Here is a 16,485-nt window from a genome sequence, read left to right as displayed (position 1 = left end):
ACATTATTGGTTTTTGAAAGGAGTGAGAATGTCAGTATCCAGCAGAGCTGAAGTAATGTCCAATGCAGAACACTTAGTGATATTTTTGCAATGAAATTACCCATCTCTTATAGCAGTGGGTGGTTCCTCGTTGGAAGACTGGGTTACATGCTCTACTACTGGTTTGGTAGTCCCAAGTTAAACTCCCCATTCTGCCAACGTGAAATCAGAGTAATCTGTTTCTGGTCATTGCCAAGTAAAAATATCTAATCCTTTGGGCTAGCCTAGGAGAGTTGTTAATCAGCTCAGTGGTCTCGTCAAACCAAGATATACTTAACTTATAGCACTCTGTTGCGTCATATCATTGGCTCACCATGACATTGAAACAAGTCTGTTTAGACTTTTTTTTATTGCAATACTACTGTATCCAGTGGTAGCACTGAACAAAGGACTGACATGTAATGTTGGTCCAAGGCAGCATAAAATACTCCTCTCACACTGCAATCAAATATTGCCTCGTTGTACTTTTCTCTACACCTGTCTTGAAAAGGTTGGTCCTAATTCTCTCATTAAAAGAGGTACAGGTAAATAATGTTGAGTTGGCCTACTGATTCTTATCCAATTGGATTTATTTGGGCTTGTGGGATTTTGCAATGAACTGGCCTCCCTCCCCCTGACAAGCATCAGGACTGACAACAGATGATAAATATGAACTACACTTGGCCTTTTGTAAATGATCAATCTGAATACAGGCCTAAGAGCTTGAAACTGAAGTTACGCTGTTATTTAACCACATTTCCAAGCTCAGACATCAATGTCTGATATATTATCGTATTCAGGGGTAGGTGGTCAAGCTGAAAATTGTGAAATGCCATCTGATCAGTTAGCTGAAAATTTGCTTAGATCTTCATGACTGTACGTACATTGATTTTCATTTACCCCTTTCTAATTATTTTAGTTTTTAACGCTAACCTAATGACTTTAACCAGGACAGTAAAACTGTATTTTCTGCATCAAGCACATTCCCTGGCCCTCCCTTTCTATTCTATTAAGGCTTCTTCACTGTTAAGCTACATAATAAACTACTTTTAGATGGTGTCTTTTGTATGGCAATTTGAGACTAAAGTTCACTTAAATTCCATAAGTAGCATATCACAGCTTTCCAAGACCTGTAAGGAGAGTAAAGGTCATCTGCATTCCTTTGACCAGTGCTACATTTTCACAATACCTTTCCTATTTTGTTTTAATTTTCCCACTAATTTTCCCCTATTACTTTTGCTCTAATTCTGACTTAAAAACTGGACACTACTAGGCAGTCTGATGCGAGACAAGGCATGACCCGATAGCCCGACTAGTTGACAATATAAAATTTTTTAAGGATAGAACTAACATCAAATCATAGTCATCTCACCAGATACTTACCCAATATGGCCAACTAATTCCTAGATATTTCTTTTGGGGAAAAATTAAAGCCATAAAAACAGTAAAGGCACTCGAACAGTTGACCTGCAAGATTAAAAGATGAGTTTATGGTTATGAAAGGAAGATGGAATGAGAAATACTACGATTAACCCTTTGGTTCGACATATGAGGTATGGACACAATGACGAGTGACAATTAAGTGCACTCACAGATGATGTGATGATCAGTGATGTTCTGATTCATGTGTACCTTTTTCAGGTAGTGATATTTGTATATGACCAAAAAATTCCCCTTTTTAAGGACAAAAATTAACTTTTCAAAATAAAAATGGCATTTCAACATTTGATCTGTCGGGGTAAAAATTTGATGTTTATGGAAGGAAGATGGAATGAGAAATGCTCCAGAAATTAATCAGTTGGTAAGACAAATGAAGTATAGGAACCATGAGCAACACTTATGAGCGCGCACAACTGTAACAATCTGTGATTATATGATTTTTAACTACAACTTTTTCAGGTGCCAGTATTTGTATATGACTAGATGAGTACTGATACAGTGGCATTGTGATTTTTAAGTGTACCTTTACCAGGTACTGGTATCCGTATAGGACCAGATGATGTGATGATACAGTATATGACCAGATGATGTAATGATACAATGATGTTATAATTCATAAGTACCTTTTCAGGTACTGGTATTCGTATGATATGAACAGATGTCTGATGATGTAATGATTTATAAGTGTACCTTTTCAGGCACTGGTATTCGTATGATATGACCACATGATGTAACGATACAATGATGCTATGATTCGTAGGCGTACCTTTTCAGGTACTGGTATTCGTATTCCTCTTTGAATAATAGGGGGGTTCTAAAAAGAACCCGGGGATAGGGAGGGGGAAGGATGATAGGATTGGGATAGGATGGGATGGGGAGAAGGTTAAAGGGTATTTGGGGTAAATTAGTACAGTATACATTCAACAACTATAACATAATACAAATTTGGATAAACAAAAATTTGTCACTTCGCAATGAGCACACGCCCATTTCTTAACACTATTAACCTTTCACTCTCGTCTGCACTCTCAAACACCCACTCACACATACACGCATGCGCACACACTGTCAATTACTAACATTAATTCGAACAACTCAAAAACACATTCATTCCTTTGAGATTATCACAATCGCATGTATAACCCGTTCCCATTGCAGAAGAAATACTATTAAGTAGGCTATTGTATTGAGACCTTCCCAGAGTACTGGGATAAGAGCTTGAAACGGTGGGGATAACAAGGTTGTGAAATGCTTCCAGTATATTTAAAAATATAAACCGTCAAACGCCAATGAATATTTTCTCAAATGTCAAAAAAAACTTTTAAATTCATTTTTTTTTACATATACAGTACTGGAAACATTTCTTACAGATGAAATGATAATACATAACAGCCGAGAATTAAGCCAGCATAATAAAAGTGATTAGCCCTTCATCAATAAATACTGTAATCAAACACACTCGTAATAAATAATTTTTGAGTTTAGAGCAATAACAAATTGAAGGACTAGAGCATGACAAAAAAAAATATATATATACATATATAAAAAATAAAATAAAGCCAAAGGTAAATTTTTTCATCCTTGAAAAGTCTTTAAGGCTTGAGAGGTATTTTCAAGGCTAATAGTGATGTCTGACACTGATGAACGGGCTTTACAGATTATTAGCCCACTGGATGGAACAGGATGAAGGTAAAAGGGACAAGACTAAGGGAGGCCTCACAATGTCATGAGAACTCCAATCACACCTGTCTCAGGTACATATTTAACTTAAGAATACTCCATTTTTTTGCTTTATGATTTTGTCAAATAAACTTGAAATATACTCTTTGTACCATGACCAATGGTGATATAGGATATTTTGCCAACAAAGGCAAAATCATCTGATTTTACACTTTGAAGGAGAGTTGAAGTTGATGGCAGTATCACAGACATTTAAGCTTCAAGTCTCCGGTAAATAGTGGTTACATGCAGTGGCAACAGAAGGACACCAGTGATCTAGAGATGATAATACAGTATTCCCTAAGAGGAGTCCTACCATTGCCCTCTGCCTTGTAGCCACCGTGGGCGTGTTAGTGTTTCGTTGTGTCCTCCTCTAACTGGTTGCGGTCAGGCTTGTCCTCATGCATGGGACACTACAAAAACGACACTTAATGATAAGCAACAGGCGTCACGTCCTCGGGTGTAGGAAGCCCTCAGACACTGTGACTATGTGGCACGTTGTCCTTAAGGTTCACCCTTGCCATTGAGCCTTCTTATTTATGTTTATTATTACCACACCAATGACAAAGCCACATGCATGGAAGCCTGCTTCAGTACCTCTCATGGTATGCCAAGTGTTGTGTGTACTAACAGGGATAAAGCTCTCATTAAATCAACCCAACTATTGTGATATGCATTCTTTAAGTCCAACAAACTTGACATTGAGGTAGAGCTAAGTATTACGGCACGCTGGTGCCTCCTGGGCACACAGTACTATATGGGGATGATGGTGAAATGCTTTGGTTGAATGAAAACTACAATACTTCTTTAAAGGAGACCCAACTGCTCATAGAGAAGTGAAAGTCTCAAAGTGAGATCTGAGAAGTTACGCTTTCAAAATACCTAAAGACAGATGAAGTGCTCACCCGAGTCGTTGCATCTTTGGAAATGTGGACCTCAAACGAGAGCCAACCTACCACAGAATGCAACCTCGGATAAAGTCTGCATTCAAATGTCTTCTACAAAACCTAGACTAATAAAATCCAAATGGGAGATTAGATTAACCCCTGTGTGTAAACTTTTCTCCATGGATTTCCCTTCACATCGGACTTAAACTCCTGAGCTTTGTGCACTTGTCATTAACACTTGAAGCAGGTAAAGTGCAGAGATGCAACCCCAAAGGATTTGTACTGTGGGGGTTGCTCCCTTGGAACACTGGAATGTGAATCCAGCAAATATCTACCAATACATTCGATAATTACTCAACTGAGATCACAAATCCTTAACACTAATCTGTCACTCAAGCTTGTACAGCACACAGCTAAACTTCCAAGACAAAAACATCCTCATCTACACAACAACTTCGCAAGCAAGTACAGCCTTTCAGTAGCACATGTAGCAAATGATGTGCTATAATTCTAAAATGGCAACTTGCAATTTGGTCCAAACCAATACCTTTGGATCAATTAAAACAGTTTCTCAATGTACATAAAATCGGGGCAACCAGTTAAAGGAGAACTTAAGATAAAAAACTGGCATCATAATAAAAATAGTCTATACAAATTCTGTAGTTTGGGAGTGTGGCAAGTAGAGCCTCAAGACTAGAGTACTGTGGTACGCTGTATATCACGGAGGAAACCCTCGGCCAACACCCCTTACATTTGTGGGAAACACTAACCCTCGCCACTCACAACAACTAATTACCTTGTGGACTGGCAGGTCTAACATCATTTTATTATCCAACCATATTGCCGTTCTGGGTTTTTAAACTGCTCCAATTTGATACTACAATACCAACACAAATGAAGTTGATCAACAACTACAAAAACTATATGAATGACTTAAAACAAATGAATAATCCTTAAGAATGGCGGCATATGTCCACAAAATAATTAAAATAAAATATTAGCTTCTAAATACTATTTTGTCTGAGGCAGACAATAGGACACTAAATGAGCACTGCTGACAAACTACAAACAATCAACACCTTCATTTACAGGCAAATTCTGCTTATGCTTCTGAACACTGAACTTCTAGAAATAAAAAAAAATAAATAAATAAAAAAATTGACTTCCAAATGGTAAGCACCGAAAAACTATGCAATGTGTATATAGTATATACATAAAGTATATGGAACAGCATGATTGTTTGTAATTTTGTGGAAATGCTAGACATTAAGTTCTTTAACTTAAAAACCTTGATCCTTTCAAAATTTGTCCCAAATAAAAAGAAACAAATTTTCCTTTAGACTAATTAATTTCTTTACAAACTTTTAAAACTTACAAATACGAAAATTAACAGAAATTTAAATTCTCTGAACCCTAAAATGAAAACTAAATTTAGAGGAAATTTAATTTAACAGGTCCACAATGCAGCTGTGATTCTACTAAAATACAGGACATGGGTTGCTTGCTCATGGTGACCCTAGTTATTGCTGGCTAGGACACATCATGCAATGGAAAGTGAATAATCACTTTTGCATGACACAGACAGTAAAAGCCAGTAAGCACTACCAGTATCACAGAACAAGAACATACGTCAACCGGTCTATCTCACACTTTTGTCAGTTAAACACTTTATCGATCATCTGACTTCACCCTATAGTACACGATCAGTTTCTCTAGGGAAACTGAACTGGACAGCGGTGCAGAAGTGAAGTGGCCTAGGCAAAGGGGGTGGTTTACAGCTCTGGCTGCGGCCCCACGCACCCCTTTGCTTTACAGTGGCCCCGCCACCCTGCCCTTACTGGCTGCCCTTTATGCAGCACCACACTAGGCTGTGACCAAAATGCCGCTTGTTGTTAAGTGGTTCAAAAGGGACTCTGTGACAGCACGACAATGACGCCTCTGGGATGTGCACTTCTCATCTGGAGCCATCCAGTGCTCAGGTGGCAGGGGCAGAGAAGATGGGCAGGGTGGTTCAGCAGAAACACGGGGAACTGCAAGCTGTGAGGGACTCACAGAGCCACTCCTGGCTTCGTCTGTGCTACCTGACACACCTTCAGCAGAGGGCACTGGGGTAGCGGCAGTGATACTTGCAGCTGTAACAGGGGCAGCTGAGATGGTGGGTGGGCTTTGCCTGTGAACCATAAATGGCCTTTGTTTAGCCCTTGGTGACCTATTTTCACCCCTTGCTGTCACTGGTGAAACTGTGGCCACATGCCTTCGCTTACCCGGCCTTGGTGTTGGAGTCTGTAAAATACAATTACTAAACAGTACTTTACAAATAAAAAAAACCCATCTAACGAGCCGGTGTGCTAAACCATAACTGCTCTGAAATATGAATACTACACAGCACCCCAGGCTGCAACACTTGCTTCTGAATTTGTATCATAAAATTAAAATAAGACTTTATACACTATATACTTATAATCAGCTTGGTTTATAGTAGTACATTAACCTAACCATTCTGTACTTTCATTCTAGTTATAATTTTCCTCATGCTGAAATTTCAAACAAATTATTTCCAAACTTTCTTGGAATGTATGGTATATACATTCAAGATTTTGACCACAAACTTAATTGTAATGTCCTTCCTTCATTACTACTTTGTCAGGACTGCAAGTCAGCTCTTCTAACAGAAAATTTACCTTTCCATCATTGACTCTTAAATGTAACTATAACCTTTGGCACATGCCCTATTACATGCACCCGAAAACTTACCTGCTGAAATGGTGGCAAATCACCCTTTGCCAGACGACTGGTGGTTGATGTTTGGTTAGTAGGACTTGATCTTGGTCCAGCCATCCCAAAGATGCAATGCGTACTTTTCTAGTAATCACAGATACGTATTGTGCTTTACTTTACTGGCAGCTATATGTGCAGTTTTTGCTGTACATTTAAGTACTGGGTATCCTGGAGAATATCACAACAGCAGCATTCAAAACTACTCTTTCTGGCCAAATTTCTTTCGAAATGGAACAGCAGTTCCTGAAAAGGAAAAAATAAAGTTAATTTTCCCGTATAACTAGAATATTCTCAATACATATACTACCAAAAAGTTTTATCACATAGTTAAGGATTTTCCCACTTGCAAGAAAAAATGCAAGTGTATAAATTCTTTTTACTGTAAATTCAAACATAATACAGTCTATCTATGTCTATATACATAACACTCAATGAGAGCAAAGGGACATCACTGATAATTTTCACTTTATTGCAAGACACAATGCAAACAGGACATGCTGAGTAATGAGATATGGTAAGATCAATGTTTTTGGTGTGCAACAAGGGGGACATAGTATTGACACTAGTGACAATATATAGTTAAGGGAGACAGTGAATCTGAAAATCATCATAATTAGCCTAACAGCTGTGGCAGAAGCCATGAAGAATGGAAAGACATTGGAATTGCATCAAGTGTTTCATATCTTATCTGGTGCCTCAGATAAAATGCCTTTCCCTGCCTTCTTTCTAGGTTGAAAGACATAGGCTTCATACACACTAACCAGTTTTAGGTAGTGCCGATGCCTAAAGGATAATTATCTATAGAGCATAATTTATAATTTTCAGCTACAGTTGAAGAAATTTGCTTTATAAAAACATTAATAGGATAAACGGTTGTCTGATTACTAACTGAATTCCAGTCACTCACTCCAGGTAAAACTTTCATCCTGAGAACTTAATATCTGTCAAAATATGGCTACTCCGCTTCTGACAGCCAAATGACACTTGACTGTACCGATAAATGGATTCAAAAGACATCAAGTGGCTAATTATATATATATTCACAAAGGCACCTCTAGGCATATTCATGGTATTACATTCTTAATATTTTAAAAAATAGCCTTTGGATAAAAATTATTTCCAAAAATACATCTCTCACTTCTAACAGACTATTTGGTTATACCTATTGCAGAGAAAACTCATTGCACGAGTGGGTAACAGGCCAAAAACCTCATTAAAAGATTCTATTTTTTCCCTCCACTTATATTGCAACCAAATAGAAATCAAGAGGTTGACAGGACAAATATAACTAATTCCCTCAAAAGTTATCTACAAAACAATCCTGTCCAGATAATTACCTGTAACTGGAGGAACAACACTCTTATAATATTTGTTTAGACAATGTCAAATGTTTTCCAACTACGATTACATTGTTTTCTGTCCATGGAAGATTAGAAGTTCAACTATAATGAAAAACTAATGCAGAGTAAACCACATATCTGTAGAGTTTTTTAAATCTATAGAAAATGTCCAATCATTATAGTATTAATTCTACCTGCTGCAAATAATTATTCCATCAGTTTTGCAATGGTTTTATGCATTTTTTTAACTTTCATATCCGCTTAGTTTAGAGCACTGTGTCCCCAGATATCCGAGGTGTCTGGGAGCGCTCGACAGTGCGAAAAAAATAATTATTTCAAAAATTCAGCAAAAATATAAATTTTACGCCGAAAACGTTCATTTTGCTATCCTTTTTTTTCTAATTGTTAGTATTTTATGGTAGAATAGTCAGAATAAGAGTCCCAGCCCTCTAAATACAAAAAAATGTAAGTTATTTAAAAAAAAATAATAATAAATAAATAAAAAAAAAACTTTACTTTTTTTTATATTTTCGTTCGTAACCCAAACTATGAAAATCAGGTGAATGAATTATTTGCTATGAGAAAGCCAATAAGATTTCCTAAATATCGACATATAAATCAATGGAAAACGAATAAGCCCAGCCGGTGAAAAAATTGATAGAAAAGAGGGTAAGAAACAGAGCGCTTCTGCCCGGCGCATCGTGAGAATTATCACCAAAATTTTTTTTTCTTGAAGAGCCCTATCTCGGTTATTTTTCATTGAAATTCCTTTGTAAATATACAAAAATGTAGAAGAAACGAAGAATAAAGGGAAAGAAAAATGGCTTTGGTAACGGCAACAGTTTCATTTTGACGTTATAAGTTGATAGAAACGAAAAAAATTTTACCGTTAACATTATTGTTCGTAGGTCAAATGCTATAACAGTTAGGCGAATTAATTATTTTTTATGAGAAAGCCAACAAAATCCTCTAAATATCAATATATAAAACAATGGAAAACTAATCAAATGCTACAACAGTTAGGCGAATTAATTATTTTTTATGAGAAAGCCAACAAAATCCTCTAAATATCAATATAAAACAATGGAAAACGAATAAGTCCAGCCGGTGAAAAAATTGATAGAAAAGAGGGTAAGAAACAGAGCGCTCTGCCCGGCGCATGGTGAGAATTATCGCTAGAAAAAAACTTTTTTGAAGAGCCCTATCTCGGTTATTTTTAATAGAAATTCCTTTGTAAATATACGAAAATGTAGAGGAAACATTGAAGAATAAAGGGAAGGTCAAGCAAAATGGCTCTGGATACAGCAAAAGTTTCATTTTGACGTTATAAGTTGATCGAAAAGAAAAAATTTTTTTACCTGTCAACATTTATCGCTAAAATAACAATTTTTTGAAGAGCCCTAACTTGGTTATTTTTCATAGAAATTACTTTGTAAATATACGAAAATGTAGAGGAAAAGTTGAATAAAGGGAGAGTTAAGAAAAATGGCTTTGGCAACAGCAACAGTTTCATTTTGACATAAGTTGATCGAAACGAAAAAAAATGTTACCGTTGTCAACATTACCGTTCGTAGCTCAAAAGCTACACATATCAGGCGAATTTCTTCCTCCTACTCCAGACGAAGTAGTTCATTGGCTAGGTTAATCCTACGAGCCTTCCAAGAAATGTCATCGTCCATTAGAAGCCTCCTTATCTTTGCATCTCATGGAGATTCAGAGCCCTGCCGAAACTCTAATCGTCTCTTATGGGATGCATTAACGCATTTTCCGTTACTTTTACCATAAAAACTACGCAAATACATGTTGGAAAACTATTGTTCTTATGTGACGTAACCATGTAAACAAACACTTGTGTCAACAACAGCTCGCACGAGGGTCACTGAGAGGGAAGTGTAGGTGCGATCAACTGATTTCATTGTGAGAATTTTACTACGCCAGGGATTTGAGCATGCGCAGTACAGAAACTACTTTGCTGGCGTATTGATACCCGAGATTTACGGTCCAAGGTATGATCTAGCCTACGGAAATCGCTACTTGTCCGAGAGAGAGAGAGAGAGAGAGAGAGAGAGAGAGAGAGAGAGAGAGAGAGAGAGAGAGAGAGAGAGAGAGAAAGCCCTACCGCACGTACGAAAAATGTTGGCGAATTTTACGTACCGCTACGTCAGTTGGATAGATAGGGGATAGAGTATTTTTACGTACTATTACGTCAGTTGGACATGAAAGGGTTAAATGCATATAACCCAATTATCGTACTATTTTTATTTGTGGTTGTCTAATTAGCTGCTAATGAACTTTACTTTTTGTCAAAGGTTATTGTTACTTGACCAAATATATAATTCTATTGTTTTTCTACTGGGTACTGATACTGGAGGAGAAAAAAAAAAAAAGTGGTGGTGGTGGTTATGCCAATTCTTGATGGCTTGAAGGTCAGAGACATAGTAGTGTACAATACCTTACAATATGTATAAAAAAAAAAAAAAAAAAAAAAAAAAAAACCCACTGATCACTACAATGAAACTAGTTTTTATATGACTTAGTTATATTAAGGTATGCACTAATGCCATTAGGTTCCATAGTGATTCATGCTGATGCCCGTAGCTTATAGTTTAGGGAAAATGCTTAATTAAGGTAATTTGCCTAAAACTTTCTACATTCAACCTAAACTTTAAAACCCTTTCCTTAGGGAATAACAACTTTAACCTCAAACTTCAAACAATTCACATTATAAACAGATATTTTTCATAATTTGAAATCAACTTGGATAAACAGTGCAGTACTAAAAAATCTCAACTTTGATTGAATTCTGCAGTCATAACATAACCAAATTAAATTCATCGGTTACATTACAAACAATCAAGCTTTATTTAAATTCTGTATCATCTCTTGAGATGTGCGAGCTACTTCAGATTAGTATGTTGTGAAAAAATGTCAACAGAATTTTTTTAGCTCTAAGTCTGCTAAATTCATTACCGTGGTAAGTAGAAAAGTTCATTTTTCAAGGAAAACAGTCCATTGGTACAAGAATTATACCTTGATATAGAATTCATCTCAGGACATAGGTTACTACCGCTATTGAGTAAATTACATTTAACCCTCATGGACAACAAATTCCCAACTTCAATGATATATACTAGTAACCACTTTCCCTTGAAAGATTAACTTTTCTCTAGCACCCCAACAATATCAGCATTTGCTTCACTTTCATATCCATACAAGAAAATCTGTAGGTATGGCAATACTCAAAGTACCACTGTGCAACTAAACTGATTATTATATCTTGAAATGTTTTGAGTAATTGGTTGCTCCAGACACAAGTGGCAGAAAATTGTTTGAGCCTGTACTGAAACATTATTTGGAATAATAATGCTTGCGGATATGTTAATTTTGTCCAATAAAATGACAAATTTTCTAAAAACAATTTGTATTTTTCGTAGCTACAAACCTTCAGTCTTAACAATAAGATAATTTTGGTTTTTGTATTTATTAACATATTTTGTTGGTTTGTTCATTATGACAATTATCAATGGAGAGGTTTCAGAGTTCATAAACGTGTACTGCTTTGCTTTTATTTACATTTTTATGTCATTGTTGCCAGAGGTCTAGCCTACGTTACGTACAGCCAATCATCCATAGAGAAAGAGGGAAGAAATGCTGTCATAAGTTACGTAACAAGTGCGTTCTAAACCTTTCCTCTGAGTAAGTTGGCCCGTCTTGGAAAGAAAGAAAGAGAAGAAAGAAGAAAAAAAAAAAATTTACATTATAAGTACCAAATTTATTCAACCTATGTAATGCAGAATACAGTAAAAATTTGTGTAGATATAATGTGTATTGTTATATTTATGAAATGCATAGATAAAAAGTTATTGCGAAAAAACAGTCTTACAGAGGCCCTGAACCTCATAGTAAAAATGGATATTTCCCAAATAGTGACCCCCTCCCCCACCTTTACACAGGCATGATCCATCTTTGCGGTGTGTTTAGTATAAGCCCACAGGGGAATATACCGTAAAAACAATAACAAAAGACAGTATCAAAGATAATGCAAGGCAAAGAATATTTCATACAAGCCTGCTGGGGATTACTGTAAAAGCATAAAAAAAAACCCTGTAAATATAAAAGGTATTGACCCATTAAGGAACATTTCGCAAAAGCCCCGTTGGGGATTACTGTATAAAAAAATGAAAAAATAATGATAAAGGACACCCAAGACTGTAGTGGCTTACTGTAAGAACATAACAAAATAAACTGTAAATATCAGACGCACCTAAGAAATATTAGTCATTGATAGGTGACGACAAGGAAGGGGAGGGGAGAGAGATGAGGAGAGAGAGAGAGAGAGAAAAAAAAAAATCAGATCCCTAAATAGGTATTAACTCCCACGAAATATTTGTTATAGATAACTAACCACACAAGGGCCAAACCCCAACCCCCCCCCCCCCCCCAAAGGCCGCCCCCCCCCCCCCGGAGAGAGAGAGAGAGAGAGAGAGAGAGAGATAGAGAGAGAGAAGAGAGAGACAGAGAGAGAGGAATAGAGAGAGAGAGAGAGAGTGTCACTATGTAGGAAAGATCCCTAGTAAATATCAACTAAGTCTTAAATTTTAACAATTGTAACGATATCATAAATCTACCATCGCTTACAGCTCAACTCTAGGCTAAGTCTACATTGCTCATTTGAAATTTGATTCACACTATAGAAAGCTAATGAGACATTTACAAACTCCAGAAAATTGCAGGAAATACGTAACCCTTAGCAAACAACAAGTTTCTAACAATGACTGCAAACCATGTTAAGAGTAAATGTGAAGGAGACAGGTGCACAAATTATTTTTTTTCTACCAAATAAAGAAAAGTGTACATTTACATAAGGCACAGGATATAGGTACGGCAGCCGTATTATCCCGATCGTGGTAGATATTGGTACGGCAGTGAATTGCGCATGCGTCAATTTCAGACTGCCTGCCGTACAAATAATATAGTGCGGTGAGGGTACGGCAGATTCTGTCATTGGCGCCGTATTTGCGGTCTTGACTTGCTGTAGATACGGCAGTTAGCTGTATCCGTTTACCAGTTTGCTAATCATACTGTATTATGTAAACCCACCAGAGCTCGGCTTTTAGTGGACAGTCACGCTTTTTGAACATCTGTTCCCCTTTTTTCAGTTAGCAAAATGTTCCTCCCCCTCCCTTGTTTTTTGTTTTGTTTAGCTTTTGTGAATTGTGTCCCGCTTTTTTGTACTACAAAAACAACACTATCCAGATTTTAATGGACCTGGTCAAATTCTATCGTCTTCTCCGGGACAGCTGCATTATACCCAATGAAGTGAATTAAAAGAATATTGTAAAGTATATAACGGCCCTTGCAGCTGCCGACGTCGGGCAGAATAAAGAGCCGAGAAAGTCACCAAAGGTACGATGGTAGTGTATATATTTATATATAATCCTCTTTGAATCTCCTCTTCGGAATTCTTTTCAGGGCCGATTCGATCGTTCGTGACCTACGTATATTACCATGAATTACCCAATTTTTGAAAGTTTGAGTCTTCATAGATGTCTATGGCTTTCTTCAGCTCGTTAAAGCCTGAAAACATCTGTTTTTCGGCGAAAACTAATGTATTATTCCGCGGTTCATGCTGTCCGTCACCAATTTATCTTGCTGTCACTGATATGCCCAAAGACTGTGTATATACTTCAGTATATAGTCTTTGGATATGCGTGAGGCGGTAAACAACGGTTAGCGCATGCGCAATTCACTGCCGTACCAATATCTACCGAGATCGGGGTACGGCTGCCGTACCAATATCCAGTTCGTTTACATAATGCACGTCCAGGTGAGATCACTTGAGATTTTTGCCTCCTAACAAATGAAGGTATATAAAAAAATCATGTCTCACATCCTTGGCACTTACCACTCTCACACCTGTATGTCATTACACCCTCACTTTCTTGAATTTCGTTATAAAATTATATTAATAAACGACGTGTGTGCGCGGCCATCTGCTTTTAATTATACCCAAATCAGTGTACGTGTGAACAAAGACCAAAGTAACTTTCACCAAATCAGGTTAAAATACCAACTGTAACAAGTAACAATGAAACAACGAGAAATATCCAGATATCTCTTTAGATTAAGGAAAGGTGTACCAAATCTCAACCAGGCCATTTAAAAGGACGCTGTTAACCATTTCAAAATGGACTACGGTAATTGGGTTACGCTCCTGTGCATCTCGGGCTGTAGACGCGAAAGCTGTTTCGGGGGTTGATGGCGACTTCACTGACAGATGGGGGGAGGTTTACGGGTTCATATTTCCTTCGATCTCTCTCCAAATGAAAAATTAGGATCAAATAAAAAATTTCACTGCGTTCTCAACAAAAGAAACCATACGGAAGGGTAAATCTTTTAGCCTTGGGCGTTCATCATCTAAAGAAATAAATACGCTACGCCATTTCCAATTTGAACAGGGTTGGCTTTGTAGTCAGAAGGCCATATCGATTTCAAACACAAAAGAAAGAATACCTTCAAAGTCGGCAGTTAAATTACTTACTCTAACTTATCCTCGACTTAAAATAGGTATATGACTGGTTGGAGAATTGCCAATCGTTTCCAATCAAGGTGGAAGAGGCCCAAGATGGGGCTACGCAAATTGAACAGCATCCCAAGCGTCAAATTTTCATGACGTTCAAGTGCCCCGCCTACCAAACGCGTAATGCACAACAACGAAATTGTAAAAATCACACATGCAAGGTGCCCTAAAACATAGCAATAAAAAATCAGCTTAAAAGATACATTACCAACCAAACGACAGAATGGAAAGTCACCTTCAGAAGCACAAAATGGCGTCGTCACCTTCTTGGTGGATGTAATACAACTTCCAGGAGGTTTGTCTTTCGCTGCATGAAGATGAGCGAAGGCGAGATTTATTTATTCCTGTGTTATCTGTACTTTCTGCTGATGATCTGTGCGTTATATTCTTGCGGAACCCAGTCCCGAATTGTACGGCTCAAGTAAATTTCATGAGCGCCTGAACGATCTCGTCCTCTCCTGTCTTCTTCCATTGAAACACAACAAAGGCTCTTTGACGTCAACGGCACGAACCTCCGACTCGAGTCGCCGACTAGTTACTTTCACTCGCCAATATCACCCCTCAAACATAACATTTCCCTATTCGCTAAAGCTTTTCCTGTTTGTAAAACAAGAGCAAATCTAAAAATATTAAGAATCGGCTCGTTCCTAATCAATTTAAATCTATATCCTTCTCTAAAACAATCGAATATAATCGTATTTTCGGAAAATCTTGGCACTATGTTGCACCAGGCATTCGGACCCCGTCGGCTTTTCTCGGGAACGTCCCCATTGGCCGACCCGTCACGTATACATTTCCCTTTTCTGTCTCCCATGAACCCCGATTCCCCAGAATAGACATTCCCCCCGGAAGAATCCCCCACTCGCCCGAGACTGGCACGGGAGGCCCCGCACTTCGACGCACGCCCGTGTCTGAATCTTCTTTCTGCAACTGCAAGCGTTCAGTATTTATTGCTACGCCCATGTAAACTGCTACCTGCGAACGAGATGTAATCGCACGAATTGTGTGGCCTGATTTATCTCTAACTCTGTCCTAAAAAATATCATCGATTGTGTATTAGCTCATCATTATGATGTAAACAAATCTCGTATGTAGAGGAAACGGTGGTGGACGGGGTCCCAATTCACAAACAGAACCCCCACTCATCCCCTAATCCCCCTCGAGGGGGAACCTGATAGTCAGATTCCTTCGCCGCCCGCGTAGCAACAAGAGGCATTGTATGCTTTGCTTGTTTTCATCTGATGGACCAGCCTGTCTATTTTGTTTATTCATTGCACTGTAAAACTGATAAAAGATAACGTTTACAACATTAAAAATATACACATTAACATAATCACTCTAATTCATTTAATAAAACCCTCAAGCAAAGTAGTAGAATGATCCCATCATTTTGCAATGTGAGGCCCATCAAAGTGAAGGGTACGCTAACATTACATGAAGCTAATCCATAATGAAAATTTGTATACGTATACTAACATGAAGCTGAAGGTTAAAGACTAATGTTTTATCGTTAAATATAAATATAGTGTTTCATGTTGAATACGTATCACAAGTGGCAACCACAGCATAACAAAGGTAGGCGAGCAACGTCGTACCATTTGACTTTTTACCCTTGGGTTAGATCACTGGTGGCGACATGGCGTCTACTCGACGGCCAGGGAGATAGCCATTTTGGTTTCTTTGTTTTTAGTCATGAAATCAAAATATACATGTAGCATTTATT

The 16,485-nt window shown here is 37.6% G+C and overlaps 1 protein-coding gene across 2 annotated transcripts; it reads right to left on the bottom strand.

Annotated features, from left to right (window-relative positions):
* Window positions 1-1,235: 1,235 nt before the first annotated feature.
* LOC135203178 (uncharacterized) lies at window positions 1,236-15,259 on the bottom strand. 2 transcript variants are annotated; one of them, XM_064232883.1, is made up of 3 exons: window positions 14,971-15,259; window positions 6,819-7,085; window positions 1,236-6,347 (listed from the first exon to the last, which is right to left on the bottom strand). In XM_064232883.1, exons 2-3 carry the CDS (start codon window positions 6,900-6,902, stop codon window positions 5,928-5,930), a joined length of 504 nt encoding a protein of 167 aa, XP_064088953.1. In that variant the 5' UTR covers window positions 6,903-7,085; window positions 14,971-15,259; the 3' UTR covers window positions 1,236-5,927. The 2 variants fall into 2 exon arrangements, with proteins under 2 accessions (XP_064088953.1, XP_064088952.1); XM_064232882.1 differs by having other exon boundaries at window positions 14,998-15,258.
* Window positions 15,260-16,485: the final 1,226 nt, after the last annotated feature.

The sequence above is a fragment of the Macrobrachium nipponense genome, chromosome 33 (genome assembly GCF_015104395.2).
Source record: "Macrobrachium nipponense isolate FS-2020 chromosome 33, ASM1510439v2, whole genome shotgun sequence".
In the NCBI taxonomy this organism is placed as follows: Eukaryota; Metazoa; Arthropoda; class Malacostraca; order Decapoda; family Palaemonidae; genus Macrobrachium; species Macrobrachium nipponense.
Note: the sequence above shows the minus strand (reverse complement) of the source record. Positions and strands in the feature narration are given on the sequence as shown.